Source organism: Panthera uncia, chromosome B4 (assembly GCF_023721935.1).
Source record: "Panthera uncia isolate 11264 chromosome B4, Puncia_PCG_1.0, whole genome shotgun sequence".
NCBI lineage: Eukaryota > Metazoa > Chordata > Mammalia > Carnivora > Felidae > Panthera > Panthera uncia.
Window position 1 is genome coordinate 87,682,833 of NC_064809.1, and position 27,560 is coordinate 87,710,392.

Consider the following 27,560-nt stretch of genomic DNA (forward strand, 5'->3'; position numbering starts at 1 on the left):
GTTAATACGGATAACAGATTTAGGTATATTTTGATATATAATTAGCAGTTTGATCTGCCCTGAAGTAACTTAGTGAGAATATGACTAGATGAAAGCAACAGGATTGTAATTGCTTACAGTATTTTTAGCTATAGTTTCCTCTCATTTTTTAAAAAAAACTCTTTAGTGTCTTACAGCTTAGGGTTATTTTTTCTGTTTTGTCTTAATTTGCTCATTCCTACGCATACTGCAAGTTTGTAGAATATTTGAAACAGTAACAGCTTTTGAACCTCCGACTTCCTAGAAATTGTTGGGGCTTTGAAAAAAGCAGAAGATGTTTGTTGTGGCTTTTAGAAAAAAAAAAAAAAATCTGGAGGCGCCTGGGTGGCTCAGTCGGTTAAGTGCCGAGTTCAGCTCAGGTCATGATCTTGCGGTTCATGAGTTTGAGCCCCGCGTCGGGTTCTGTGCTGACAGCTCGGAGCCTGGAGCCTGCTTTGGTTTTCGTGTCTGCCTCTCTCTCTGCCCTCTCCCACTCATGCTCTGTCTCTCTGTCTCTCAAGAATAAATAAACATTAAAAAAATTAAAAAGAAAAATCTGAATCTCAAAGTCATCATAATTTAGAACCAGAAGAGAATTTAAATCTGATTTCTACTTACTCCCAACCTAATGGTTGAGCAAAGTGAAGGGTAGAGGAGTTGAGAGCTTTGCTAATACTCAGCTGGTTGGTGACTGAGGACTTCCTGGTTGGTGTCCTTGCTATCAGTTATGACAAGAGAAAAATATACAGCCAGCAGGGGGAGTTCTCATTCTCTCTTAAGCTTTCTTAAAAACAGTATTAAATTTATGTTCTCTGTACAGTAGTCCTCCCTTATCTACGAGGGGTAGGTTCCAAGACCCCCAGTGGATGCCTACAACCGTGAATAGTGCTGAATCCTGTATATACTATGTTTTTTCCTATGCATACACACAACTATGATGAAGTTTAATTTATAAATTAGGCACAGTGAGAGATTAACAAGTAATAACAAAATAGAACAATTATAACCATATACTCTAATGAAGGTTGTGTGAATGTGGTCTCTTTCTCTCTCTCTCTCAAATTATCTCACTGTACTGTACTCACCCTTCTTGTGATAATGTGAGATGATACAATGCCTACATGATGAGATGAGGTCAGGATATGATACATCAGGGGCATCATTTGCTTCTGAACTGTGGTTGACTGTGGGTGAGCGAAACCGCAGAAAGTGAAACCACAGACCCAGGGCGGGAGGACTTTTGTGTTGTCTGAACTTGAATCCCAGTTCTGCCACTCCCTGGATGTGCAATCTCATGCAAGTTAATTAACACCCCCGTGCTTCAGTTTTCTCATCAGTAAACAGAGGATGATGATAATACCTACTTCTAATTATGAGAATTATGTGAGTTAAAGTATGTGACGTGGTTAGAATAGTGTTGGCTGCATCATTTACTCTTATTGCCTTTATTCCTGCAGTAGGAAGGGTTGGAGGCTGCCTTTTCCATCAGCGTTTGGATACGTGCCTTTTTAAGGCAACTGTGAAGGTTGCTGAGGCTCCTCACATTTAAAAAAATTGATGGGGTGGCGTTATTGGAGGAGGAGATACTGAATAATCATGATTAGGTGTTTTTACATCTTTAGCTTTTTGGGAAAGCGTAGCTTACTCTTCTCCAGTAGCATGCAAGGAGATGGCTCATCTCTCATGTGTCACAGTTGGGAAGAGGATATGTATACATATTGTGGGGACACACATTATATCTGAAAGTAGGCACCTGCCTGTCTGCTCAAAGGGAGATAGGAGCAAAGATGAGAGTCCCCCAAATCCTCCTTGAGACATCTCAAAGAACCGGGATAGAGGAATGATAGACACATGTCATGTGGGTGAGGGTGGGAGGCGTTGGGAGACATTTCAGGCAGAGATAATGGTGCAGAGGCTGTGAGAGCATCAGATATTTGTGATACTTTCAGTAATCTAGTGTTACAAATTATATAAAACTGGAGGCTGGAGGGAAGGGGCAGAGCTTGAGGCGGGAGTTTACATTGTGTCCTATAGCATCACTGCTGAGCACTAGAGTGATGTGATTGGAGTTTTGTGTTTCAAGGGTCATTTTGGCCCCAGTGAGGAGGACAGGCTGCAGAGGGAGAGTGTACATGAGGAGTATCAGGAGGAGGCTGATGCAATAAATGAGTTGAATTGATGGGCTCTCGGAGAAGGAGCTGTGGGAATGGAGGAAAGGCAGTGAGACATTTAGGAAGGAGATTGGGTAGGGCCAGGAGGCTGGTGTGGGAAGAGGAGGAATCTGGGGGCCTGGGGGTCTGGGTAAGGTTTGGGAAGCATTAATAAGTGCTTGCAGCTAAGATCCCTTAGGGGCACCTCGTGGGGCTGTTGGGGAGGAGTGTGTGGAATGGCCAGAGAACAGAGTCCTCAAAGGAGAGCTGTGCAGAAGAAGCTGTTGGAGGACAGAGACTGTTTCAAGGAGGTGCAGTTTTAGCTTCTATAGAACAGTTCTCAAGAACTTTTGTAAAGTACACATGGCTGTACATAAAATTACCGTAGAGGAGTCAAATAGGAAAATGAAAAACACATCGGATTTTTGCCTTTTTGTTTAAAGTTTATTCATTTATTTTGAGAGAGATGGGGAGTGGGAGAGGGGCACAGACAGAGGGAGAGAGAGAGAATCCCAGGCAGGCTTTGCACTGTCAGCATAGAGCCTGATGCGGGGCTCGAGCTCATGAACCATGAGATCATGACCTGAGCCAAAGTCAGACACTTAACCGACTGAGCCACCCAGGTGTCCTGGGATTTTTGCCTTTTTAAAATGATGGGAGTGCCTGGGTGGCTCAATCGGTTGAGCGTCCTACTCTTGATTTTGGCTCAGGTCATGATATCATGGTTCATGAGATTGAGCCCCATGTCGGGCTCCATGCTGAGCTTGGAACCTGCTTGGGATTTGTGTAGACTCTGGGTCTGGAGTTCTCTCTTGTCCAGCAAGAGAGCAGACACGGGATTAAAATGTGAGAGAGGCTAATGTCTGGGAGGAGACAAGAGCCCCGAGTAAGGGTCCTTGCTCTGTTTTTATTAGGATCAGAAGGCTTACAAGCATGATGGAGTACACAAAGAGACCATGAAACTGTGAACATTAACTCATGGGTGTGAGGAAAAGAGGGTTTTGAAGACATGTGGTGTTAGGAGTTTGGGTCAATACAAAACAAATTCCTGGCACTGAGCAGATGGTTGTTTACAGCAGGCATGAGGTGCCTTGTCTATCTTTAGCTAGCCTAGGGGATAAGACAGACCTAGCATGCTACCTCAGGGTCAGCAAGGCACCTTTCTTTTGCTAATAAGCTCTGCTCTGGGCAACTTTGCCCTGGTGTGGTCGATAGCCCTTTTTACCTATACTGGTCCTTCCCTCCTGTGAAAGCAGCTTTCTGTTATTGTACTAAAGTGGGGGGTGCTTCCACCCTGAATACCTAATCTTGGATGCTTTCATCCTGAGGCTTCCTATATGCCTTCATTCCTATATGCCTTTTTTTTCTTTTATTATTTATTTTTTGAGAGACAGAATGTGATTGGGGGAGGGGCAGAGAGAGGGAGACACAGAATCCGAAGCAGGCTCCAGGCTCCGAGCTGTCAGCACAGAGCCTGATGATGGGGCTCAAACTCGTGACCTGAGCTGAAGTCGGACGTTTAACCAACTAAGCCACCCAGGCACTCCTCCTATATGCCTTGTTAACCATGGGTGCAAGCTCAGGCAATTCCTAAGCTTATTCCCTACAGGGATTCTCTCTCTTCCTCTTTCTCTTCTCTTCCCTCACTCGTGTTCTCTCTCTCTCTCTCTCTCTCTCTCTCTCTCAAATAAATAAAAATTTAAAAAAAAAGTGATGGAGAGGAGTTTCTGTTTCAGTAGAATGCTGGAGACAGAAGCCACATTGATTTAAAAGGCAAGGGTGTTATAGTCTTTCCAAAGTCTTTTGGTGATGCAGTGAGATGGATTGAGAACTAGGCTTGTCCCGACTTCCTTGCATGGAGCCTTTTCTGTGTCCCCATTGGTTATTATTGATTAACCTTTTCCTCCTCTTAATTCCATCATTCCTTATCCTTAGTTCTATTATAGCACCAATAACATTTTACCATATATATATATATATATACATACGTATATATATGTATATATATATATACATACGTATATATATATGTGTATGTATATACGTATGTATATATATATACATATATATACGTATGTATATATATATATTATACACACACACACATATGTATGTATATACATATATATAGTGGTAGTTTGTTTCTTTATACATCTATTTATTTCCTTCCCCTGGCCATTTGACATAGATCTCCTGAGGGAGAGGCTATATCATTCACCTTTTTGTCCTCAGCATCTGTTACAATGCTTGGCATTGCGATGAGCTCATAGAAGGTCTGTTGGATGGATAGCTGGGTGGGTGGGTTGGTGGGATAAATTAAGAGGTTCGGTCAAAGTCACCGTGCATGTGTGAGGCAGGTGACTTGATGGAAGTGAGGGGGACAGGCGGAGTAGGCGCGGAGCTTGTGAACAACAGTGCAGATTTGGATTCATCACTCTGACATATGGGAAAGGGACTGATCAGGAAGGAGCAGTATCGGGATGGTTGAGATTGGAACTTTGTCATTAGTAAATGTGCAGGAATTTTGTGTAATTATAACATCTTAGAATTTTGGAGCTAGAGGGGACCTCATAATTAATCTAGTGTAACTGTTAACAGAACACAGGGCACTAGTTTATGTGAACTGCCTTCCTAGCTAGATTGAAAGCTTATTTGAGAGTTTGGCTGTTTGGCCAGGACGTACTTATTAATTGATAATGTTAATACAGTCTTATTTCTATGCGAGGATGGAGTGAGTAGGGAAAAATTAGGTTCTATCAGCCTAGTTAGAAGGTCCAAAAAACTGTTTGAAAATTTATGTATCAGGCCGCAGAACAATAGCAAATACAGATAATTCAGCTGTATTGTCTTTATTTCCTCAACAGCATTGTAAAAATTTACTTACCCAATTCTAAATATATATCTGACCCTATCTCCCTCCTCAGGATGTCAGAAGTCTTTTCCTACCTGCTGCTTGGGGTTTTTGTCATGATTTTTACTTTCAATGGATTATATATCATTGAATAGTAATGTAACATCATTTTTTTTTTTTTTTCTGGTAAGGGCATGAACAGGTAGGTGTTAGTAATGGACTCTGTAGAAGTAATGTTTTGAGGGGCACCAGGTGGCTCAGTCAGTGAAGTGACCAGCTCTTGATATAAGCTCAGGTCATGATCTCACGGCCCTCAGACTGAGCCCCATGTCAGGCACCAAGCTGGGGGGTGGAGCCTGCTTAAGATTCTCTTGCTCTGTCTCTACCCCTCCCTGCTTGTGCGGGCACGTGGTCTCTCTCTCTCTCTTAAAAAGTTGTCTGTCTGTCTGTCTATCTATCTGTTTGTCTGTCTGTTGGGAAACAATAGCTTCTAATGAATGCACATCACAGCCCATGCCTAGCCTTTTAGACAGTGCTCTTTTTTGGTCTCACTCAGCATTTCCTTCTCAACACAGTTCCACTAAGGCAACATCAGAGTTTGCCATTTGGCCTGTGATGTCTCCCATAAAGTTTCTGATATGCATGAAACTTGTAGATAGGTGCCTTGGCTTTTTGTGTGGCTCAATCCTCCAGCTAAAGGTGCAGACAGAAAGGGTCTCATTCTTGGGGCGCCTGGGTGGCTCAGTCCGGTAAGTGCGTTGGACTCTTGTTCTTGGCTCAGGTCTTGGTCTTAGGGTTGTGAATTCAAGCCCTGCCCCCTACCCCCTTGAAGCCTACTTTAAAAAAAAAAAAAAAAAAAAAAAAGTCTCATTTTTCAGGTCTTGCTGCCACTACTCAGGATGTCCACCAGAGGGCAGGCTTGCTCCTTTTCCTGATCCGGGGCTTGGACCCCCTCCTTCCTGCTCAGTCTTTCTCATATCCAGCAGTTTTCTGCTTTGTCAGATCACACAGTTTCCAGAATCAGTATGTGATATAATTAAAAACGAATGGAAAAGAAGGCACAAAAGTCATTTCCTTGTTTTCTCCATACATTGTGACTCTTTTGGGACAAACCTCTTTCAGCCCTTGTTGGTGGCCTTCTCTGAGCTTTTTCTGCCCTAATTGTCCCAAGATCAGCCACAGAAAGTATGAGATACTCCACCTTTAACCCTTGTGGTTTTCAGGTGTTGGGTGATGAGTCTTGATAGAACATTAAGGAGGCTTCTCATGTTTGGTTCCCACACCAGGTTCTCAATGTGCCAGTACTCCTACAAAAAGACCTAAACAATATATACACCGCCATATTGATGGATTTTTGATTTTTGTTGTTCTTGGAAAGATGTAATGATAATAATCCTCCTTTTAGAGGAGGAGCTAAATTTGTGAGGCCTGTTGGGCTGTGAGTTCAGGAGTCCTGGGTTCTGTTTGTGATATTACTGTTTTTTTCTACAGATCGTCCTTCTTGTCTTTGTTTACCTGTTTGTAAGCACAGTATTCTTCCCCAGGGACTTACTGGTGACTCTTTGAAGTGTCCCATTGAGAAAATATGTTTCCCCGTTCAGAGTTTTATTTGCTGTATTTGGGAAGGACTCACTCCACACCAGAGAACATAACAGATTTCTTGGAGGTAATGACCTCTTCTGTCTGCCATCCCAGCCTGGTCATTTTTTAATTTAGTTGCAGTTCTATCCCTTTATATAAGTGAATGTTGAGCAATGAGTTAGAATGTGTCTCTATTATAGTCGCTGTGAATAATCCCCCCCCCCAACCTGCGTGTGGGGTGAATAGTGAAGTGTGCTCCAGGGGAGAGGGAGGAAGGGGGAATTATTGTTTAGTGGGTATAGAGTTTTAGTTTGGGAAAAAAAGTTCTGGAGATGGTTGTACAACAGTGTGAATATGTGGACCAATCAACTTCAGTATCCAGTGCCCTCCCCATGGATGGCTGGGACCAGGCTCTCTTAAATTGTCCCATTAAGTTAATACTCCTTGCACTTGAATTTCAGTCTGTGTTTAACTTGAAACCACATCCAGTGTGTCAGTGCTGTGAATATAGCTAGGGAATGTGAGTCTCAGAGTGATTAAATGACCTTGCTGAGTTTTCCCAGGAAATCAACCGAATTCTCATCTGAATTCATAGAATGAAATTTCAGATCCTTCAGGATCATTTAATCCAATGTGCTCATTTTACAGACGATGAAATTGAATGCTCAAACAAGATGTTTATAACCACCTTAAACCTATTAAGAAGGCTTCTATAAAAAAAGAAAAATCTGGAAAATAACAAGTGTTCACAAGAATGTGGAAAACATTGAAGCCCTTGTACGTTGTTAGTGGGAAGTTAAAGGGTGTTGCTGCTATGGAAAACAGTATGATGGTTCCTTAAAAAATTAAAAATAGAACTATCATATGATCCAGCAATTCTACTTCTGGGTATATGCCCAAAAGAATTGCAAGTAGGGTCTGGAAGGACATATTTGTATACCCATGTTCATTGCAATGTTATTTACCATAGCCAAAAGGTGGGAGCAACTTGAGTGTTCATCAGTGGAAGAACAGATAAACAAAAATGTGGTGTATATATACAGTAAAACATAGTTCAGTCTTAAAAAGGAAGGAAATTCTTTTTTTTTTTAAATGTGTATTTATTTTTGAGAGGGAGAGACAGAACGCAAGCTGGGAAGGGGCAGAGAGAGGGGGAGACACAGAATCCAAAGCAGGCTCCAGACTCTGAGCTGTCAGCACAGAGCCCAATGCAGGGCTTGAACCCACAAACTGTGAAAGCATGACCTGAGCCGAAGTCAGACACTCAACCAACTGAGCCACCCAGGTGCCCCAAAAGGAAGGAAATTCTGACACATGCCACAACATGGACGAACCTTGAGGACATTATGCTAAATGAAATAACGCTATCACAAAAAGGCAAATGCTATATGATTCCACTTACATGAGGCACCAGAGTAGCCAGAATTGTAGAGGTATAAAGTAGAATGGTGATTGCCAGGGCCTGGGGAGAGGGAGGAAGAGGGAGTTATTGTTTAATGGGTATAGAGTTTTAGTTTGGGAAAAAGAGTTCTGGAGACAGTCGTACAACAGTGTGAATGCACTTAACGCTACAGAACTGTAGACTGAGAATGGTTAACACGGTAAATTTAGGTGTATTTTAATGCACATGTGTGCGTGCGCACACACACACACACACACACACACACACAGATGCTTATGGCCACATGGGTAATTGGTGCTGCGTTTCCTCTCAACTCCTATTCTGTTTTTGTCCTAATATACCATTCATGGCATTTTCCCCCCACAAAATTACTCGTGGATCAAAAGCTAAAGCATCCTTCCATCAACTGGTTTATCACTGTCCAGAAAAATCATTTTCATTGTTGATGTGTGGACGCTGTTTGACTCTCTACCTTCCTCTCCTTCAAATCACTTCCCATTCTGTGCTCCAAGCAGGAGGAGTTACATGAGGTGCTTAAAACTCACCACATTCTCAGGGTGATGGGGTGGCTCAGTTAGGTGTCTGACGTCAGCTCAGGTGATGATCGCACAGTTTGTGGGTTTGAGCTCCATGTCGGGCTCTGTGCTGACAGCTTGGAGCCTGGAGCCTGCTTCCGAGTCTATATCTCCCTCTCTCTCTCTCTCTGCCCCTCCACAGCTCATGCTCTGTCTCTCTCAAAAATAAAATAAACATTAAAAAAAACACAACAACTCACCATATTTTTTCCAGCCACAACTATTTCCCCTTGTCTGGTACTCTTTTCTTCACTACCTCTATGTGGTAACTTCTATTTTTAGGGTGCAGCTGAGGGATCATCTCTCCTGCCAAGTACTTTTTTTTTTAGAGAGAGAGAGAGAGAGAGAGAGAGGCAGAAGGAAATGGAGAAAATATTAAGCAGGCTCCAGTGCAGAGCCTGACGTGGGGCTCGATGTCACAACTGTTGAGATCATGACCTGAGCTGAAACCAAGAGTCGGACCCTTAACTGACTTAGCCACCCAGGTGCCCCTCCTGCCAAGTACTTTTGACTACATAGTCTGAATTAGATGCTCACTCTTTTCAGGGTCATCCTGGTCACATAGAATTGCCATACTTTATTTCCTGGTCTGTATCTTACATTGGACTCTGCTTTACCAGTCTTGATGTTCCCAGTGTCTAACACATTGCTTGTATACGGTAGAGGCTCGAAAATTTTTATCAAAGACGTACTGTATCTCGGAAGATACTGCTATAAGGGGAATATATTCAAAACTGCTGGACACCAAGTGCTAATCTGCATCTGTGCATGTGTATGTTTTTAAAGGCATCTCTCTTCTTTTAAATACTTATTAAAAAAATTTTTTTTTACATTTATTTATTGTTGAGGGACAGAGAGATACAGAGCACGAGCAGGGGAGGGGCAGGGAGAGGGAGATCCAGAATCTGCAACAGGCTGCAGGCTCTGAACTGTCAGCACAGAGCCTGACGCGGGGCTCGAACTCACAAACCATGAGATCATGACCTGGGCTGAAGTCGGATGCTTAACTGATTGAGCCACCCAGGTGTCCCTTATTTATTTATTTTTAATTTATTTTTAATGTTTATTTTTGAGAGAGAAAGAGACTGTGTGAGCGGGGGAGGGGCAGAGGGCGAGGGAGACACAGAATCCGAAGCAGGCTCCAGGCCCTGAGCTGTCACCACAGAGCCTGATGCGAGGTTCAAACTTGTGAACTGCAGGGTTTTGACCTGAGCCGAAGCCGGACGCTTAGCCAACTGAGCCACCTAGGCGACCCTCATTTTCTCTTTTTACTGTGCTAAATTACATATCACTTTACCATCTTAATTTTTAAGGATGTATTTCAGTGGTATTCATCTTGCAAAACCACATCCACTAAACAATAAGTTCCCATTTCTCCCTCTCCCCAGACCCTGTAAACCACCATTCATTATTTGCCTTTAAAAAAACCCACTTTTTAAAATGTTTATTTATCTTTGAGAGAGAGAGAGACAGAGCGTGAGCAGGGGACGGGCAGAGAGGGAGGGAGACACAGAGTCTGAAACAGGCTGCAGGCTCTGCACTGTCAGCACAGAACCCGACACGGGCCTCAAACTCGCGAATCGTGAGATCATGACCTGAGCCCAAGTCGGACGCTTAACCAGCTGAGCTGCCCAGGTGTCCCTGTCTTTTGCTTTGTTTTGTTTATTAAAAATTTTTTTTTTAAGTTTACTTATTTTGAGAGAAAGTGCAAGCAGGGGAGGGGCAGAGAGAGGGAGAGAGAATCTCAAGCAGGCTCCTCACTGTCCACGCAGAACCCAATGTGGGGTTTGATCTCACAAACTGTGAGATCATGACCTGAGCCAAAATCCAGAGTTGGACACTTAATTGACTGAGCCACTGAGGCACCCCAGAATTTCCTTCCTTTTAAAGGCTGAATAATGTTCCTCTGTACATATAGGCCACATTTTGTTTATTCATTCATCTGTGGATGGGCACTTGGATTGCTCTCGCCCCTTGGCTATTGCAAATAGTGCTGCTGCAAATATGGAGTAGCTCTGACTTCTTAAACATGGCAAGTCTTGGGGCGCCTGGGTGGCTCAGTCGGTTAAGTGTCCGACTCTGGATTTTGGCTCAGGTCAGGATCTCACGATCAGGAAACGAGCTGCATGTTGGACTCTGAGCTGACAGCATGGAGCCTGCTTGGGACTCTCTCTGTCTCCCTCTCTCTCTGTCCTCCCCTATACACACTCTCTCTCTCTCTCTCAAAAATAAATAAATAAACTGTAAACATTGCAAGCCTGCCCTTGTGCCATTCATATAGCATTACATCAAAAAATACACCTTTAATGCCCTGAATTCTTTACAGTCTTCATCCTGAACCATTTTTCTCTATGCATCTGCTTTGTGTCCTTTTCTGGTCTCCTCAGCTTTGATCTTGTGACTTGTTTTTCCTCACTTAAAACTGCTTCTATGGCTTCCCTCTGCCTCTGTGAGTCATGATTCATACCCAGCCACTTGTTTGTGGTTTCTGATCAGTATTGCTACAGGTCCAGTCTGAAGGCTTGCTACTGTGCCTCGTGGAATGTGGGATCTCCCGATGGAATGTTGTCCTCTCCCTCTTCCTTGTGTTCTTTCTCCTTCCCTCCAGGTCTTTATCTTCCACGTTCTCAGCTGTTGCGGTCAGAGAAAGGGGGATTCTCTGGCAGTCGCCCTCCCACGTTCTGTTCAGTACAAACAGAACAGAACCAGGTGGCCCTGGCTCCCAACAGCCCTTGTTGGTAGGTCTGCGTTTCACATCCATTCTGATTCAGCCGTCGGACTTCTCCATTGCTATGTGCTCTCCGCCCCCACAGTGCATCTTTCCTCCTCATTCCTTTCCTTCACTCTCCACCTGTTCCTCCTTTGTCATTCCCCAGTGTACCACGGGCATGTGGCACTGGTTGTCAGTGACACACTTACCGGAAGGTTTCAGGGTAACGTAGGAGAAAACTACAACAGGGAAGGACACAAGAAACGGCTGACTATCGAATTAAGTCTTAGACAGCATTGTCCTCGAGTATTCTTTGGACTTCTTCCCCTGAAAATTGCTCTCTGACAGTCATTTCTGTTAGACCCTAGTAATCTGTTTTAGAGCTCAACTGTCCTTCCTATTAGGAAGCCATAAAGCTTCGGAGGTGGAAGGTAAACTCACATCACTGGCCTAATCTAATTTTTCCTTCCTGGGAGAGTCAGCCATAGATGAATTTGCTGCCCATAGCATCCCTCTGTGCGGTTCCAACTCACCTAGATGAGGACCAGGTGGGTTGGTGGAGTATCCTAAGCATTTCTCTTTGACTAAAGTTCATTTCAGATTAAATTGTACATCAAATTTTGTAACGCAAATGTTGGACATATGGCAAGGGAGCATCTGAGGGGTTGACTCACTGCGTCAAAGCTTCAACATTAGTAAGTAGTTAATGAGATTTTGCTACCGTGTGTGATATTGTGCAACAGTTTTCAAACACGTTTTTAAAAGTCTGGGCAATTTGGTTTGAATCATCTCAAATGTCATCCTGACTCCGAGACGTAGTAATTACAACAGCTGCTCCTTGCACATGAGGGAACGCAACAATGGCCTGAACATCACTCAAGACTGATTATACCCTGAGTCCGCATCATTTACCATTTTTCTCTCTATGGAGAGGGTCTTTAATTTGTTGCTTTCTCAGCTAATTAACCAGCTTCCTGTTTCCTGTTTCACATTCGGCAAATTATTTTTAGAGATCAATCATATCTGCAGTTTCTCGGGGAACTTTAAGGTGGCCCACATTTTCCCTGGGTGAGTTGTGGGGTGACCTGATGCAGAAAGGCATGCCCCATGCGGTCTCCACCAAGCCCATCTCTCTGTGGGCACTAATTAACTCCTGCATGCCCCATCATGTGTCATAAAAGATACAGCTGGTTTTCTGTAATCCTAGCCTAAGAACCTCACTCATTTGCTCTGGCATCATGTTTTTTGTTTGTTTGTTTGTTTGTTTGTTTGGGTTCACTGCTGTGCTGAGCTAACCTTGCTGAAGCAGATGCTTTGTTACCTGTACCAGTACTTTGTTTTAGTAGATTAATAGAAAAGGGGGAGTTTGGGGAAATGATGGGTATCTTATTCAGTTTTGGTAACATAAATGGGGCTGTAAACAAGTCTTTCACAACTTCCAAAATGTTTTTGACCCTGCTTAGATAAAAATATATGGTTATATTTCATTGGCTTAGTGGATAGAGCATGACTTTAGAGTGAGACAGACCTGGGTTCAAATCCCAGCTCCGCCTTATTATTTGTATGACCTCTGGAAAGTTCTTTCACCTCTTGGTTGGTTTGCTTGTTTATTCCTTCTTTCTTTCCTTCCTTGGTTCCTTCTTAGGGAATAAAAGTCAGAAAAGTACAAGGAAAAATATAGTAGGCTCCCATATTCTCACCACCCAGAATTAACTGTATTTGATTGTATTTTCTTTTTAAAAATTTTTTAAACGTTTATTCATCTTTGAGAGACAGAGCATGAGCGGGGAAGGGGTAGAGAGAAGGAGACACAGAATCCGAAGCAGGCTCCAGGCTCTGAGCTGTTAGCACAGAGCCCAACACGGGGCTCGAACTCAGGAACTGCGAGATCATGACCTGAGCCGAAGTCTGACGCCCAACTGGCTGAGCCATCCAGGTGCCCCTCTTTTTTCTTTTTTTAAAGTTTATTTATTTTGAGAGAAAGAGAGGGACAGCATTGAGTGGGGGAGGGGGAGAGAGAGAGAGGAAGAGAGAGAATACCAAGCAGGCTCTGTACTGTCCGTGCAGAGCCTGATGCGGGGCTCAAACCCACAAACTGTGAGATCACGACCTGAGCTGAAACCAAGAGTTGAACGCTTAACTGACTGAGCCACCCAGGAGCCCCTGATTGTATTTTCTTTTAGTCATTTGTTTCTTATGCTTAGTAAAACAATTACCCTGATGATATATGCATACACTGCCCTTTCGCTCCCCATTTCTTGGAAGATAATTGCTACCTTTTTGGTAAAATGAGATAATTAGAGTACCTAGTTTAGTGATGATTCGTAGTAGACAATGGGTACATGGTAGTTCTTGCTATTAGTTGTCCCACTTTTATCCTTACTTCTTTCTTTGTGCAACTGCTTTAAAAAATATAGTCCTGGTAAATTGACAGACTTAGAAAAATGATTTTTTTGGACAAGGTATTTCTCCTTCCTGGATGTCTTTGCCACCTCCAGCTCGAGGAATTAGCATTAAAACATGTAAGAATGTAGAGCACACCATAAAACTTACTTACATTGCAAATCAAAATTTATTGAAAGACCAGAACTTTCTACCAAATGATGGGCTACATTTGGGAAAACTCTTTAAAATAAAATGATGGAGCCAAATTTCAGAAACTTGCATGCATTATTTAAAAAGTTATAGTATTGGAGGAATGGAAAGACTGAGAAGAAAATTGCTTACTTAAACTGTGCTGTGAAAGATTGATTTCCTGGTTGTAGTGATCTTGCAGGGCAAGTGGCTGTTGGGTAAATAATGCTGGGGCTTTATTAATTTATGAAGAGCAGGGAAGGATTAACTTGTCTGCATTGAAGAGACTTCTCAAGTAACATGTTAAAAAAATCAAGATGATTAAAAATGTGAGCAATTTGTCAATTTAAATTAATGTTCTATTTTATGGGCTTCCTAGACTAATTTTACACTAAAATCCATTCCAGAATGGGTGGTAACATAATTAAAGAGCAAAGAAGCTAGAGTGACCTGGCGGCATCATTTGTAATCTGTAGCAATATTGATGTAATAGTTTAAAATGTCTTTCCTTTAGGAAGGGGAAAAAATAGTTTCAAACAGAGAGGGAGGCAAACCCATAAGAGACTCTTAAATACAGAGAACAAACCGAGGGTTGATGGGGGGGCAGGGGAGAGGGGAAAATGGGTGATGGGCATTGAGGGGGGCACTTGTTGGGATGAGCACTGGGTGTTGTATATAAGTGATGAACCATGGGAATTCCAAAAACCAAGAGCACACTTTACACACTGTATGTTAGCTAACTTGACAATAAGTTCTATTAAAAAAATAAAAATAAATAAAATAGTAGGTCATATTTATATAGAGCTTACCGTGGGCCAGATGGTATAGTAAGTGCTTTACCTGCATCATTGGATTGTTAGAATAGCTCCTATTAAGTAGGTACTTTAATTGTCCCATTTTATGGATGAGGAAACTGAGACAATTAACTTACCCAAGTTACATTGCCCCTGAGTGGTAGAGCCAGGTTTCAAGTCCAGACAGCTGGTTCTAGAGTCTGTGCTTTTTGGCTACTATACTATGCTGACTGCCTTGATAGCTAGTATTTTAAGAGCATCTTTCACCTGATAAGCAGAGCAAGTATGTGACATTTGAGCATTACATGTTTTGGAAACTTGTCAGGGAGACTAAGAATAGTGTTTGGGGATTTTTTTTTTGTGCTTTGTACAAATGTCAGTCAAAATAACTTTATAAACACATCTGCTTATGTCTCTTGTAGTTGAATAAAAAGCTCTTTTTCAATGAGTGGGAAGGTATGGCTCTCTTCCTGACATGATGAATTTATGATGTTGTTTATTTTTAACATTCATGTACTGAGTACCAAATGTGTACAGAGTCCCATGCTAGCTGCGGGCAGTTGTGGGGGGGGACATACAACAATGAATAAGACTTAGTCCCTATGCTCAAAGGAGTTTATGATCTATTGAGAGGAGAAGATGTGCTTATAAATAATTCAAAGGCATAGCTGAATCAGCTGGGGGGGGGTGGGTGGGAGAAGTGTGGCATATGGAATACAGGTGCTAAGGCAGGTACCAAGTGTAAAAAATTATTTTTAGAGAAAGAATTGACCTATAACACCGTATTAGTTTTAGGTGTATGACATAATGATTTGATATATGCATATATTGTAAAGTGATTACCACAATCTGCAGGCACCGTTTTTATTTTTTATTTTATTGTTTAAAGACGTTTTTTATTTGAGTATAGTTGGCACACGGTGTTTACAGCTTCAGGTGTACAACACAGTGATTCAACTTCTCTATATGTTATGCCATGCTCACCACAAGCGTAGCTACCGCCTGTCATCATGCAATGCTATTACAGTATCACTCACTGTATGCCCTATGCTGTGCCTTTTATCCGCAGGACTTGTTCCATTATTGGAAGCCTGTATCTTTCACTCTCCTTCATGCATTCTGCCCATGTCCCCACCCCTTTCCCTTTGGCCACCCTTAGTTCTCTATAGTTTTGATTCTGCTTTTTGTGTGTTTATTCACTTATTTTGTTTTTTAGATCCCACATATGAGTGAAATCATACAGTATTTGTCTTTCCCTGTCTGACATATTTCATTTAGTATAATACCCTCTAGGTCCATCCATGTTGTCACAAAATGGCCGTTTTATGGCTGTGTAATATTCCATTGTATATTTAAATGCTACATCTTCCTTATTTACTTGTCTATCAGTGGGCACTTATGTTGCTTCTATATCTTGGCTGTTGTAAATAATGGTGCAATAAACGTAGGGGTGCCTATATCTTTTTGAATTAGTGTTTTTGTTTTCTTTAGGTAAATACCCAGTAGTGGAATTATTGGATTGTATGATATTGCTATTTTTGATTAAAAAGTTTTTTTTTAATGTTTATTTATTTTTGAGACAGAGACAGAACACAAGTGGGGGAGGAGCAGAGAGAGAGGGAGATACAGAATCCAAAGCAGGCTCCAGGCTCCGAGCTGTCCACACAGAGCCCAACACGGGGCTCGAACACACGAGCTATGAGATCATGACCTGAGCTGAAGTCAGATGGTCAACCGACTGAGCCACCCAGGCCCCATATTTTTGATTTTTAAAGGAACCTCTATACTGTTTTCTACAGTGGCTGTACCAATTTACATTCCTATCAACAGTGCATGAGGGTTCCTTTTTCTCCACATCCCTGCCAACACTTGCTACTCCTTGTCTTTTTGATTTTAGCCATTCAGACAGGTGTAATGTGATATCTCATTGTGGTTTTGATTTGCATTTCCCTAATGATTAGTGATGTCGAGCATCTTTTCATGTGTTTGTGGGCCATCTGTATGTCTTTGGAAAATTTTTCTTTGGAAAAATTTCCATTCAGGTCCTCATGCAGGTACCATTTTTAAATGTTCAATCCAGGATCGTGATCTGATATCTTTTGTGTGTCATAGAGGCAATGAAAAAAAAAACCAAAAAACATTTACTGGCTGCCTATGGTGTATCAAGCCCTATGCTGGAAAATTATTTAGAAGTTTTCTAAAATACTTTGTGGTACTTAGTTTTCAAGTATCGGGAAGGTTTAAAATTTAGAGAAACCAGAGGTTGCTTTTTTTTTTTTTTTAAAGATATAATCTATTCCCTCCCTAGGAGCTGGCATATCTAATTGATTCTGGCATCAGGCCAGACTAACATACTGCCAAGTGAGACTCTGTGATAAGCTGGGACTAAAGACAATGGTAATTAAAGGTGCCAGCACTGCTCTATCAAGTACATGAGTATAATAGGCCATATTTGTATTGCTTCTAGAAGAGAAGAAACACATAGAAAGTGTACTTATTAAGCTGTCTGCTTCTTTAAGAGTTTTTCTCTGTTACCGGGGCACCTGGGTGGCTCAGTTGGTTAAGCATCCCACTTCGGCTCAGGTCATGAACCCATGGTTCATGAATTCGAGCCCCGCGTCAGGCTCTGTGCTGACAGCTCAGAGCCTAGAGCCTGCTTTGGATTCTGTGTCTTCCTCTCTCTCTACCCCTCCCCCACTTGCACTCTGTCTGTGTCTCTCAAAAATAAATAAACATTAAAAAAAAAAATTAAAAAAAAAAAGAGTTTTTCTCTATTACCCAAACTTTAGGTTGACTTTCAAAGACTAGAACACATACATAACCATTTCCAGGGATACACTGGTATATTCCTTTTTTAAAAATGTTACTTATATTTGAGAGAGAGAGACAGTACATGAGCAGGGGAGGGGCAGAAAGAGAGAGGGAGACAGAACCTGAAGTGGGCTCCAGGCTCTGAGCTGTCAGCACAGAGCCCAACGTCGGCTTGAACTCACAAGCTGTGAAATCATGACTGAGCCACCCAGGCGCCCCACACTGGTGTATTCCTAAATGTTTATGAAGGTAAAGGTAAAAATGAATAAGTCACCAGATATGCTACCCTTCAAAACACTGAGGACTGTGTTGATTGATACACCATAAACTTCCTCTTACCCCCAGGTACATGTAATTCAGGAGATATGCATTTTCCTTTTAATGTAGTTCCTAACATGATTTGGGATTCCTTTCCAGTAGTGTCTTGGATTCTCATATAATGAGAGTAATGATCTAAAGATAATGTAAGATTCTTAATAAATACATAAAAATTCAGTTTGTTCAGAATAGTCTTTTGAAGTCCAAGAAAGTGTAATAATATATCTTACAAGTATTCTTAATGAGGACGGAAGCCAAAAGGATCTTTTTGCTTAAATTGCAGCTTACCTGAAAATATAATAACTCCACCTGTATTCTCTGTGCATTACAGTTGGTAAACATTTATATTGGATTGAGGGATTCTTACAGAGTAATAGAATTTGAGTATCAGTTAAACTGAAGCTTTTTCACTGTTATTAGTTGTTGAGCCATACCTCATTTTACACGTCCATTGAGGGTATTCCTGTCTGCTGGGTGTGTAGCTTTTGCCTGAGAACTCTGAAGGACAGGGCATTTAAGGCATCCTGAGGCTCTGGGTTTTGTTACAGGTAGAGCATTCTTACATTTTGCTGGTATCTGACTCTCTGTAACTTCCATTTAGCAGTTCTGATACAGTCCTTTGGAGTAAACATGAAGCTAATCTTAATATTCTTTTTTCTTTTTAATGTTTATTTTTTGAGACAGAGAGAAAGCGAGAACGGGAGGAGCAGAGAGAAATGGGGAGAGAGAATCCCAAGCAGGCTCTGTACTGTCAGCACAGAGCCCGATGTGGGGCTCCATCTCAGGAACTGTGCTAAAATCAAGAGTTGGATGCTTACATGACTGAGCCACCCAGGCACCCTGCCAATCTTAATAGTCTTATCAAGTGAGTGAGGGCAGTAGGGTAAGAATGCAAAGGAAGAACACCTGGTCGGAACCTCGGTGAGGTATTCTGGCCAGTCACACTCTCCTGTGGGTCTGGTCCTGGGTCCTCTGCTGGGCAGATACTTGGGTAGACCGCCCTCCGGGCCATTTTAACTTTATCCTGTACAGTAACAACATACACTAAGGAAAAAAGGACGCCCAAATGTAAATGTATTGAGTGCCTACTTTGTACCACTATGTGCTAGACTCTGGACTTTTGCTATTATTTTGCCATTTAATTCCACACAGGACCTCAAATCAGTATCGTTGATTCTAAAGATGAGGAAACTGAAAGCTAGAAATTAAGCAACTTGCCCACAGACATCGAGCTAGTGAGTGGAATTCTAACCTTGGTCTGCCTGCCTTCAGAGCCAGCACTTCCGTGACACATCACATTGTCCCCTGGAGGGCCGCACTAGGTGCCGTGACTGCTTTGACACGCTTCCTCATTAGCCTGCATATTCTACACCTTCTGAGTGATCTGAGGCTCCCAGACCAGCCACGCCAACATTAATGTTGACTCTAATCTCTCTTTCCAATACTTCTTTCTTCTCACCATCAAAATTAAGCACATTCTTCTTAAGGACATGACCCTTCTCCTCTCTATGAACATGTATTTGCAAGCCACGCTAATTTGCATCAGTAGGTATCAGAAACCCTCTCCTTTCATATCCCTTGACTGGGTCAAAGGAACCATAGAATGGTTTGGTGTAAAAGGTTGGGAAGGCCAAGCTAAGTAGTTCCTCATGACTAGGGTGAACAATGATTACCGTCTCCTGAAGCAATGGTCTGCGTCTTCCAGCTCTACTCCTGATGTGGAAGCAAAGAGCCGAATCGCCACAATTGTAAGAGCAGAAATCAGCTTTGTCCTTGGCTTGTTTTCAGTTGAAATCTAACAGTTTAATGAAATAAAGCCCTGGGGAAACATTGGAATACACAGTCCTTAGGGTAAGGTAAAGATAAGGCTATCCCTCCACGTACTCACATGATATTTTAAATACTCACATAGTATTTTAAACCTTTCACACCATCCTGTCACCACCCATTTTGTCCTTCCCTCAGTAAACCGTAAGTTCCTTGAGGGTAGAGAATGTACTGAATTCATACTTTTATTTCCCACAGACCATAGCATAAAGCCTTTCCAACTGCGGTTGACGAATGAATGTTTATTTCATGAATGCATAAATGAATAAAAGAAATACAAAGATGTCTTTCTGTAGTCAACATAAACCTACCTCAGGCAGTATTACATCACTTTCACTTATTTTGAGGCAAGAAAATACTTCATAGAAAATCAGAGGCCAAGAGGAATAATATGATGACTTCTAAAATTTTGGGTTAGCTGTGTATCTGAGGTTGTGTGGACTTGGCTGCAGGGTTTTAAGTACATTTTCATATGGTACCCAGAAGTGGGACTTCCACTCCCCTTGGGAATTAAATTCTCATATCATGGTCATAACTTAAAAATTTCTGATCTGTAGGGGCGCCTGGGTGGCTCAGTCAGGTAAGCTTCCGACTTGGGCTCAGGTCATGATCTCATGGTTGGTGAATTCAAGCCCTGCGTTGGGCTCTGTGCTGACAGCTCAGAGCCTGGAGCCTGCTTCGGATTGTGTCTCCCTTTGTCTCTGCCCCTCCCCTGCTCATTCTCTCTCTCTCTCTCAAAAATAAATAATAAACATTAAATTTTTTTTTTCTGATCTGTAGACAAAACTGGTTATTCTTAAAATACTTCATCCAAAATATTTGAACGTGTGTGTGTGGGGGGGAATGTTAGGAGTGGTTTTGTTCTTGAAAATATCTGATGAAAGGGAGTAGTCCAGAGAAAGCATCAACAGTGACCCTCAGGAGGTAGAGTGGATTTGGTTTTGGAATTTAAAAGCTTCTCTGTTCCATGCTTGATAGGATCCTTTCTCTCAAATAAGATACAAAAGCCACACCTGATTGTCTGCAAGGATGACTGTATTTAAATAGAGAAATCAGTTTTATGACTGAGGGGAGAAAATCACACAAAAAATAAAATGTCCCATGTACATAACATGATATGTCAGATAATTGTAAGATTTTCTTCCCCCTCAGTTTCTTCCTGCTGCCCTGCCTCTATGCCTCTTTCATGACGGGAAAATGGTTATGATTGATGCTCATCACCATGAGCTCATAGTGCGTGGGCTTTGTCCCAGATAATGGGTTGAAGGAACTACCTATTAAGTCCTTACTTTTAAGTAGGTCTGAGGAGAGTGTTAACCTTTACAGTACTGGTCATAGTTACTGTCCCTTTAGGGGAGATGTGATTTTTACTATTCAGGAGTTGCTCACAGACTTTCTCAAGTCGTGGGGAGAGCAGAGAGGAAAATAGTGGCTTTATACCACCAGACCCCCGCCCTTCTAGTTAGCAGGGGTGCAGAGATGTACCCATCTCCTGCTAGACCCACTAGACCTGCTATGTGGTAACCTCTCATCTGCCGTCAGAGACTTGGGTACTCACAAACGATGCGAGAAAACTCTGCAGCTATAAGGATGAGTTCCAGGCTGTTTCTCACCCCTCCCGCCCCCTGCCCCCCACTCCCAAGCAAGACAGCTCCCTGTAGGGTTTTTTTCCTCTCCTCAAAGCAGGCTTCCAGGGCTTTTTCTCTTGGTAATTGTCACTACTAGTTCTGTTCAGTCCCTGTAGATAAGCACGTAGGCCCTTTTTATTTTAAGATTTTACTGTTAAAAATAGTAGCATGAGGAAATCACAAAAGTCCCAGACCCGATTTCTGTCTGGAAGCCCCTTGGGACAGAGCTTTTATTCCTTAAGTTGGGCTTTCTGTGCCTCCGAATAAAGGAATATTTTGCTCTCAAGAGAGCCTCACTCCCAGCTCAAGGACCTGAAGGTGCAGGGGTAGCCGAAGATCCCTGCTTCTTGTATCAACCTGGGAACTTCCATCTCTGGGGATGTCCCGTGGGGATTGGACTCTGTATACCATTCAGGAGGCTCTCTCAAAACACTCATTTTCTTTAGCAATCCAAGTAAGTTTCAAATCCCAATCAGTTTTCATTGAGCCTTCTTTTTGCCAAATACAGCTTAAATTGTAATTGTTCAAGGCTGTGCCAAGGTATGATTTGCCCAAATGTGAATTCACTGATATTATTTGATTAGTAAAGATCACTCAATTAGTAAAGAGGGATGTTAAGTTGGCCTTGGCTGGGAATCTTACCACCTGAGGTCTTCAAGCAAAGTCCATGCTGGCATTATTTCTTATGCAAGTTGACTTCAGGTGACATCTTTTGCTTCTAGAAAACAATATTGCAGACATGAATAAGAAACCATGAGTCATACAATAAGTATAATACTAGGCTTATGCCATGGCTGCTTTTAGACCATTGTATTTTACTGCTTGTTTAATTATCTGTTTGCTGTAAAAGTTGGCAATCCTGGCTTTCCTCTTCAATGTAAACAAAATAATAATATTTAATTCTGTCACTATTTATTGCTATAATAGTAGAAACTATTTTTTTTCTTTTTTTGCTGTTTTCAGTTTCTATGTAGTTTAGAATGGCAAGTTTTCAAGGAAACTTTTTTAAAAGAGTTTTTCCTTGTAATAAATTGGAGATGAAACAGAATTTTTATCTTGAAAGTAAACAAACCCATTACTAATGGGAAAAAAAAAATTGTCTGGAGAAGAGTTATGGAGAGAGGGCTTTTTGTCAGCCATGACATGTCGAGGTGGGCTTGGCAATCTAGGGTCTAGATTCTCCTTTGGCAGTCCAGAAACTTGATTTCCTCAGCTCACTGAGAACTGGGCAAATTCGGGGGTATTGGCTGCTATTAACTGGCTGGTGCATTTTCTTCTTTGCAGCAAAATCTATGGGAAGTCAGATGACACTCAGCCTTTGTTTGGTGAGCATGGAGTCTGGGCCAGAGGGAGGGGGATGGTCTGAGAGGCACATGTCCACCAGCTGTGGGAGCTGGATGTCCCTTCCGCTCCAGAGGCAATGTTGTAGAGCCGAGCCCACTGCTCCTCTTCTTGGCTGCTGAGGCTGTCTTTCCTGCTGGCCCAGTGTTAGAAACTGAGTGTGAATAGCCTCTCTGGTTAAAAGAGAACACAGAACCCCCTAAGGTTTGAGCAGATGAGAGCTCTGTGGAAGATGAGACTGTGCATGCAGATACCGGCTTGTTTTCTTGGATTTTCCCTCTCCTTCCGGTTCTCTTCCTTTGATTCTGGCCATTCATCACCGTCTTCACAACCAGGGGCCTGTGGTGCCCTCTAAAAAATTGGCTAAAGCCAAACGTCAGTTCTCTTTCTGTTAATACTCTCAGCACAGCTGAGATAGGCTGGAACAGTCAATGGACATCTTATTAAAATTAAGAGAAAGCAAAAGGAAAATCAACATGTACTGAAACTATGAAAGTATCGGGCTGACGAAGGATAGATTTTGAGCTTGGTGTAAAGTGTTGGGAAATCTAAGCCAAACAGTCAATTATGACCAGGTTAAACAATGACTTCATCTTCTCAAGTGATGAGGCAGTACTTTTTCAAAGCATTTTTCCCCCAGTGGGGCAGGCATAACCGAGTAGCTTACGTATCCCAAATGAGCCAGGTTTACTTTTGCAGATTAAGAATCTCATTTTAACAGATTCTATATGTATGAAATGTGTATTTCATGATTAGAGTTGTGTCATTTCTGACATTGTCCTCAGATTCTGGGGTACTTCATAAAGCCCAGAATGTACTGATTACCAAATAAGTGTGCCAGAGTCATAAGAATGACTTCTTTTCCAGCTCTTTCAGAATATCATTAGGACTGCATTTAAAAAATACTCAATACTTTTCGATCAATAGCAGTCATTGTTTTTGATGGTCAAAAATTTCCATCTTTGGCCAGTAGTAGCCTATTCATGTGACTCTTAGGTCCTTTTGACATGCCCCTATTAGTCTTGGAGCACTTCCTTACTTCCTTAGCTCATCAAAATGGTTCAGGCTCATCTTGTACTTTTTTCTGGCTCAGATGTAGAATCAGTCACACTTCAAAGGAGTCTTGATTCTTTTTAGTGGGGAATGGTTTTTAGAGACCACAACTTGGGTGCTGCAGGTGTTCATTGCTGCTGGGTTGTCTTTAGTTCAAAACCCACTCAGTGTCTTTAGTTCTAAACAACATGGGTTTGAACTGCACAAGTCCATTTATAAGTGTTTTTTTTTTCAATAAATATAGTACTGTAGATGCATTTTCTTTTCTGTATGATTTAAAAAAATTTTTTTTTCAATGTATGATTTTCTTAAGATTTTCTTTTCTCTAGCTTACTTTATTGTAAGAATACATATATAATACATTTAACACACCAAATATGTGGTTTTTTTAAAGTTTATTTTTAAGTAATCTCTATACCCAGTGTGTGGCTCAAACTCACAACCCCAAGACCAAGAGTCTCATGCTCTACTGATGGAGCCAGCCAGGTGCCCCCAAAATTTGCATAGGAATTAATTTTTTTTTTAAATTTAGAGAGGGCAAGTTGGGGACAGGGGCAGAGGGAGAAAGAGAATCCCAAGCAGACTCTGCTTAGTGCAGAGCCCAATGCAGGGCTCAATCCCATGACCCTGGGGTCATGACCTGAGCTGAAATCAAGTCTCAGATGCTCAACATACTGAGCCAGCCACGTGCCCCAGTAATTAATTTTTTTTAAGTAAGCTCTGTACCCAGTGTGGAATGCAGGACCCCCAAGACCAAAAGTCACATGCTCTACTAACTGAGCCAGCAAGGCACTCCATTCAAATATGTGTTGATTGACCATTTATGTTATTGGTAAGGGTTCTGGTCAGTAGTAGGCAATTAGTAAGGTTTTTGGAAGGTCAAATTTATATGCAAATTTTCCACTATTGGGGGTGGGTGGGAAGGTTCACATCCTTTACTCCCCTGTTGTTCCTTGTTCAACTGTGTATGTATTTTTGAAAAAAAAAAAAAAAAAGACAAGTTCATACTAGTTCCAAAGTTCCAAATATAATATTGCAGAATTAAAAAACCCTTAATTTCTTTGTACACTTGAGTTTTCGGTTACACTGAGAACGTCTTGGTTTCTTGTGGCATTAACATTATTTGCTTTATCCCATAGTGTACATAAGGATTAAAAAAACATCAATATAGTAACAATAATGCTACTTACTGACATTTAAGGTTTTTTTTGCAGCTCTTTTTGCCCTTGGAATATATACCACCATTGATGTATAGTCACAATACTGTATTCTAAAGCAACTTAGTAATTTTTTCTGTATTCTTGTGCCAACAACAGGATATTCAGTTAGGTTCATTTATTTCCATTCATTTTCATTTTTTCTTTTTATTTATTAATATAACATGTTATCCCAGAGTCAAAACTATATAAGGCACATCCAGAGAAGTCTGTTTTCCATTCCTCTTTCTTCCACATTGTTCCCTCTCACATAAATACTTTTTTTGTTGTTTTATCCATGTAGTATTCCTTTTCTAAATATTAGCAAATACAAATGTCTCTGTATTTCCTCCTATCTCCTTTCCTTCCTTATTCCTCATTCATTTTTATGATTAATACTCCACGGGTGACTGTCATAGTTTAAGAATGACTCCCTCCCCCCCCCTTTTTTAAATAGTAATGATAGTTAATAGTTCTAAACTACTTAAGTCTATGGCTGGACAGAGGGGGCACTTAAAAAAACTGCTTTTAAATGTGAACAATTCTTTTTTCTTGAAGCCTGTTCTTCCAAGAGAAACAACCATTATTATTCGGTGTTACGCGCTTTCCATGCCTCTCTAAGCTGCCAGGAAACTGTGTAACACCATTTGGGATGAAGCTTGTGTTTCATCACCTGCCAGCTTCTCTGCCACGCTGCCAGATTCGTCCTGCGTTCGGCTGACTGTCCCTTCTGAAGCTGCCCGGATAGGTGGGCACTTGAATCTCTCTGGTGTTCTGCACCTGAGACTTGCTGTCTTTGGTGCCACCCTCCAGCCCCTCCCAGATCTTGGGAAAAGCGCGGAAGTCTCCCGCAGCTTCTGGTCCCGGGGCGCATTTGTTCACCTGGCCGCTCTCCAGTTCCCAGGCTCCCGGACTCTGGGGTTTCCAGGCTCCGCAGTCCTGCGGTTCCTGGGCGCAGGTGCCAGGAGCCCGCCGGGCGCTCAGGAGCTGAGGCCGCCCTGGAGCTAGGGCCGCCCGCCTGCGCATGGTGATGCCGGGATTGGGGGCGGGAGCGCCGCCTTCATCTCCCGCGCGCTCGCTCGCTCGCTCCCGCCCCCTTCCCCGCCCCAAGCCCTCTCCTGCCTCAGCCGTGCAGGCTCCGCACTGCAGATGCCTGCCGACCGCCCCGCGCTCGGTGGCTCCAGCGGTGCTTCGCAGGTCCCTTCGACCCCCGGGCTCCCGCCGCACTCTCGCTGCTCCCAAGGGCCCCTCGACTAAGGAGACTCGCTAAGTCCCGCGCGCGGAACCGCTACGCCGGCAGGGCGGCGGGGATCCAGGCGGACGGTGGCCGCGCCGGAGCCCCGGGCTCTCTCGAATGCGGCAGGACAAGCTGACCGGCTCCCTGAGGCGCGGAGGGAGATGCCTGAAGCGGCAGGGTGGCGGAGGCGGAGGCGTGGGCACCATTCTGAGCAATGTGCTCAAAAAGCGCAGCTGTATTTCTCGGACCGCGCCCCGGCTGCTCTGCACCCTGGAGCCGGGTGAGGTCCCGGGGCTGCAGATGGGGCACTGGAAAGTAGCGTGGCGCCCCGGACTGGTGCCTCTGCCTCAGTTGAACTCCGCCTAAACCGGGCAGCGCTCGCGGGCCGCCCGGTGCGGGGTACCGCGGCTCGGCGCGGGCGGGGCTGGGTCGGTCTGGGAGGGAAGAGCGCGGACGAAGGCCTGGGCGCGGGCAGCGGCCTCCCAAGGCTGGGAGGACTGGCTGCTCCCGGTGGTTGCCTGCGGGTCCCGACCCTGTGGCTTGTGCGCGGTCTAGCCCTGTTTGTACCCAGAGCTTAAGGCGAGCGGTGCGCTCGGCCTTGTCCGCGTGGTGGGGAAGTGCTGGCGGCTACCCGGGCTGCCAGAGGCCGCGCAACCAATTGTGCTTCGGGCTCACTGGAAGCCACGTCTTGAAAGAGGTGTGTGAGGCGAAGAAAGGAGAATGTTTGATTCTTGGGGTCGAAGGGGGAGGCAGCGGCTGCGAAGGAAAAATCGGGTGCATTTTCCTGAGTGTCCCCGCGGCGTGAGTGCTAGGGTCAGTTCGCCTGGAGCCTCTAATTTGTGTGTCCGTTTGGGGAGCGGGCAGGAAACCCTCCTGCAAGTAGAGATCCTTTCTTACAGCTAAAGTCCGGGAGCGCGCCTTGTGTGCTAGGCTAGGCCCTTTATGGTGGTAGCCTGTGTTTACACATCCTTGCTTCTCTAGGCTGCATAACTCCGCGTCTGCTCCACCACCCGGCATCCCTCCCCGGGGTTTTATGGGCCTGGCGCGGGTGCCTGGGCACAGAGCTTTCTGGCAAAGGGTGGCCGCAGAGGGAGCCGGCTGCACTCTCGCCGGTGCTTAGCGCTCACTTGTCCCCAGCGTGGCACCAGCGGGGTTCCAGGCGAGTTCGTCCTCCCCCAGCCCCTGCCCCCCCCACCCCCCGCGCCACCGGGGACCTGCTATCCTGAGGCTGCTGGAGAGAATCTGACGAGGCGCGGAGCCCCAAAGGGTGGAACGCGTGACTGCCTTTATGAACCTTGTGGTTTCTTTGTTTTTCTCCCCGTGGAAGTGTCTAATTGCAGAGACTGTAGTATTTATTCACCATCTGCCTTTACCCTTAAAAAAAAATTTCCTTTCCACGTTAAAAGTGTTTTATATTTCTGAATCCGGAACAGCCGTGACTATCAGATGAAACATAAGCCTTCTCCCCTGCTTTAGAAGAAAAGAGGAGAAAAT

General features: G+C 43.3%; 1 protein-coding gene across 2 annotated transcripts in view; it reads left to right on the plus strand.

Annotated features, from left to right (window-relative positions):
• TBC1D30 (TBC1 domain family member 30) overlaps nucleotides 1–27,560 on the plus strand; it is an 85,119-nt gene that overhangs the window by 17,351 nt on the left and 40,208 nt on the right. Inside the window, exon 1 of one of the 2 annotated variants that reach the window (XM_049625911.1) lies at nucleotides 26,184–26,346. The exons of the other annotated variant lie outside the window; for it this stretch is intronic. Within the exon in view, the coding sequence (XP_049481868.1) occupies nucleotides 26,184–26,346 (163 nt within the window). Of the gene's footprint in view, nucleotides 1–26,183; nucleotides 26,347–27,560 lie in introns of those variants that run through there. 2 annotated transcript variants of the gene reach the window in all.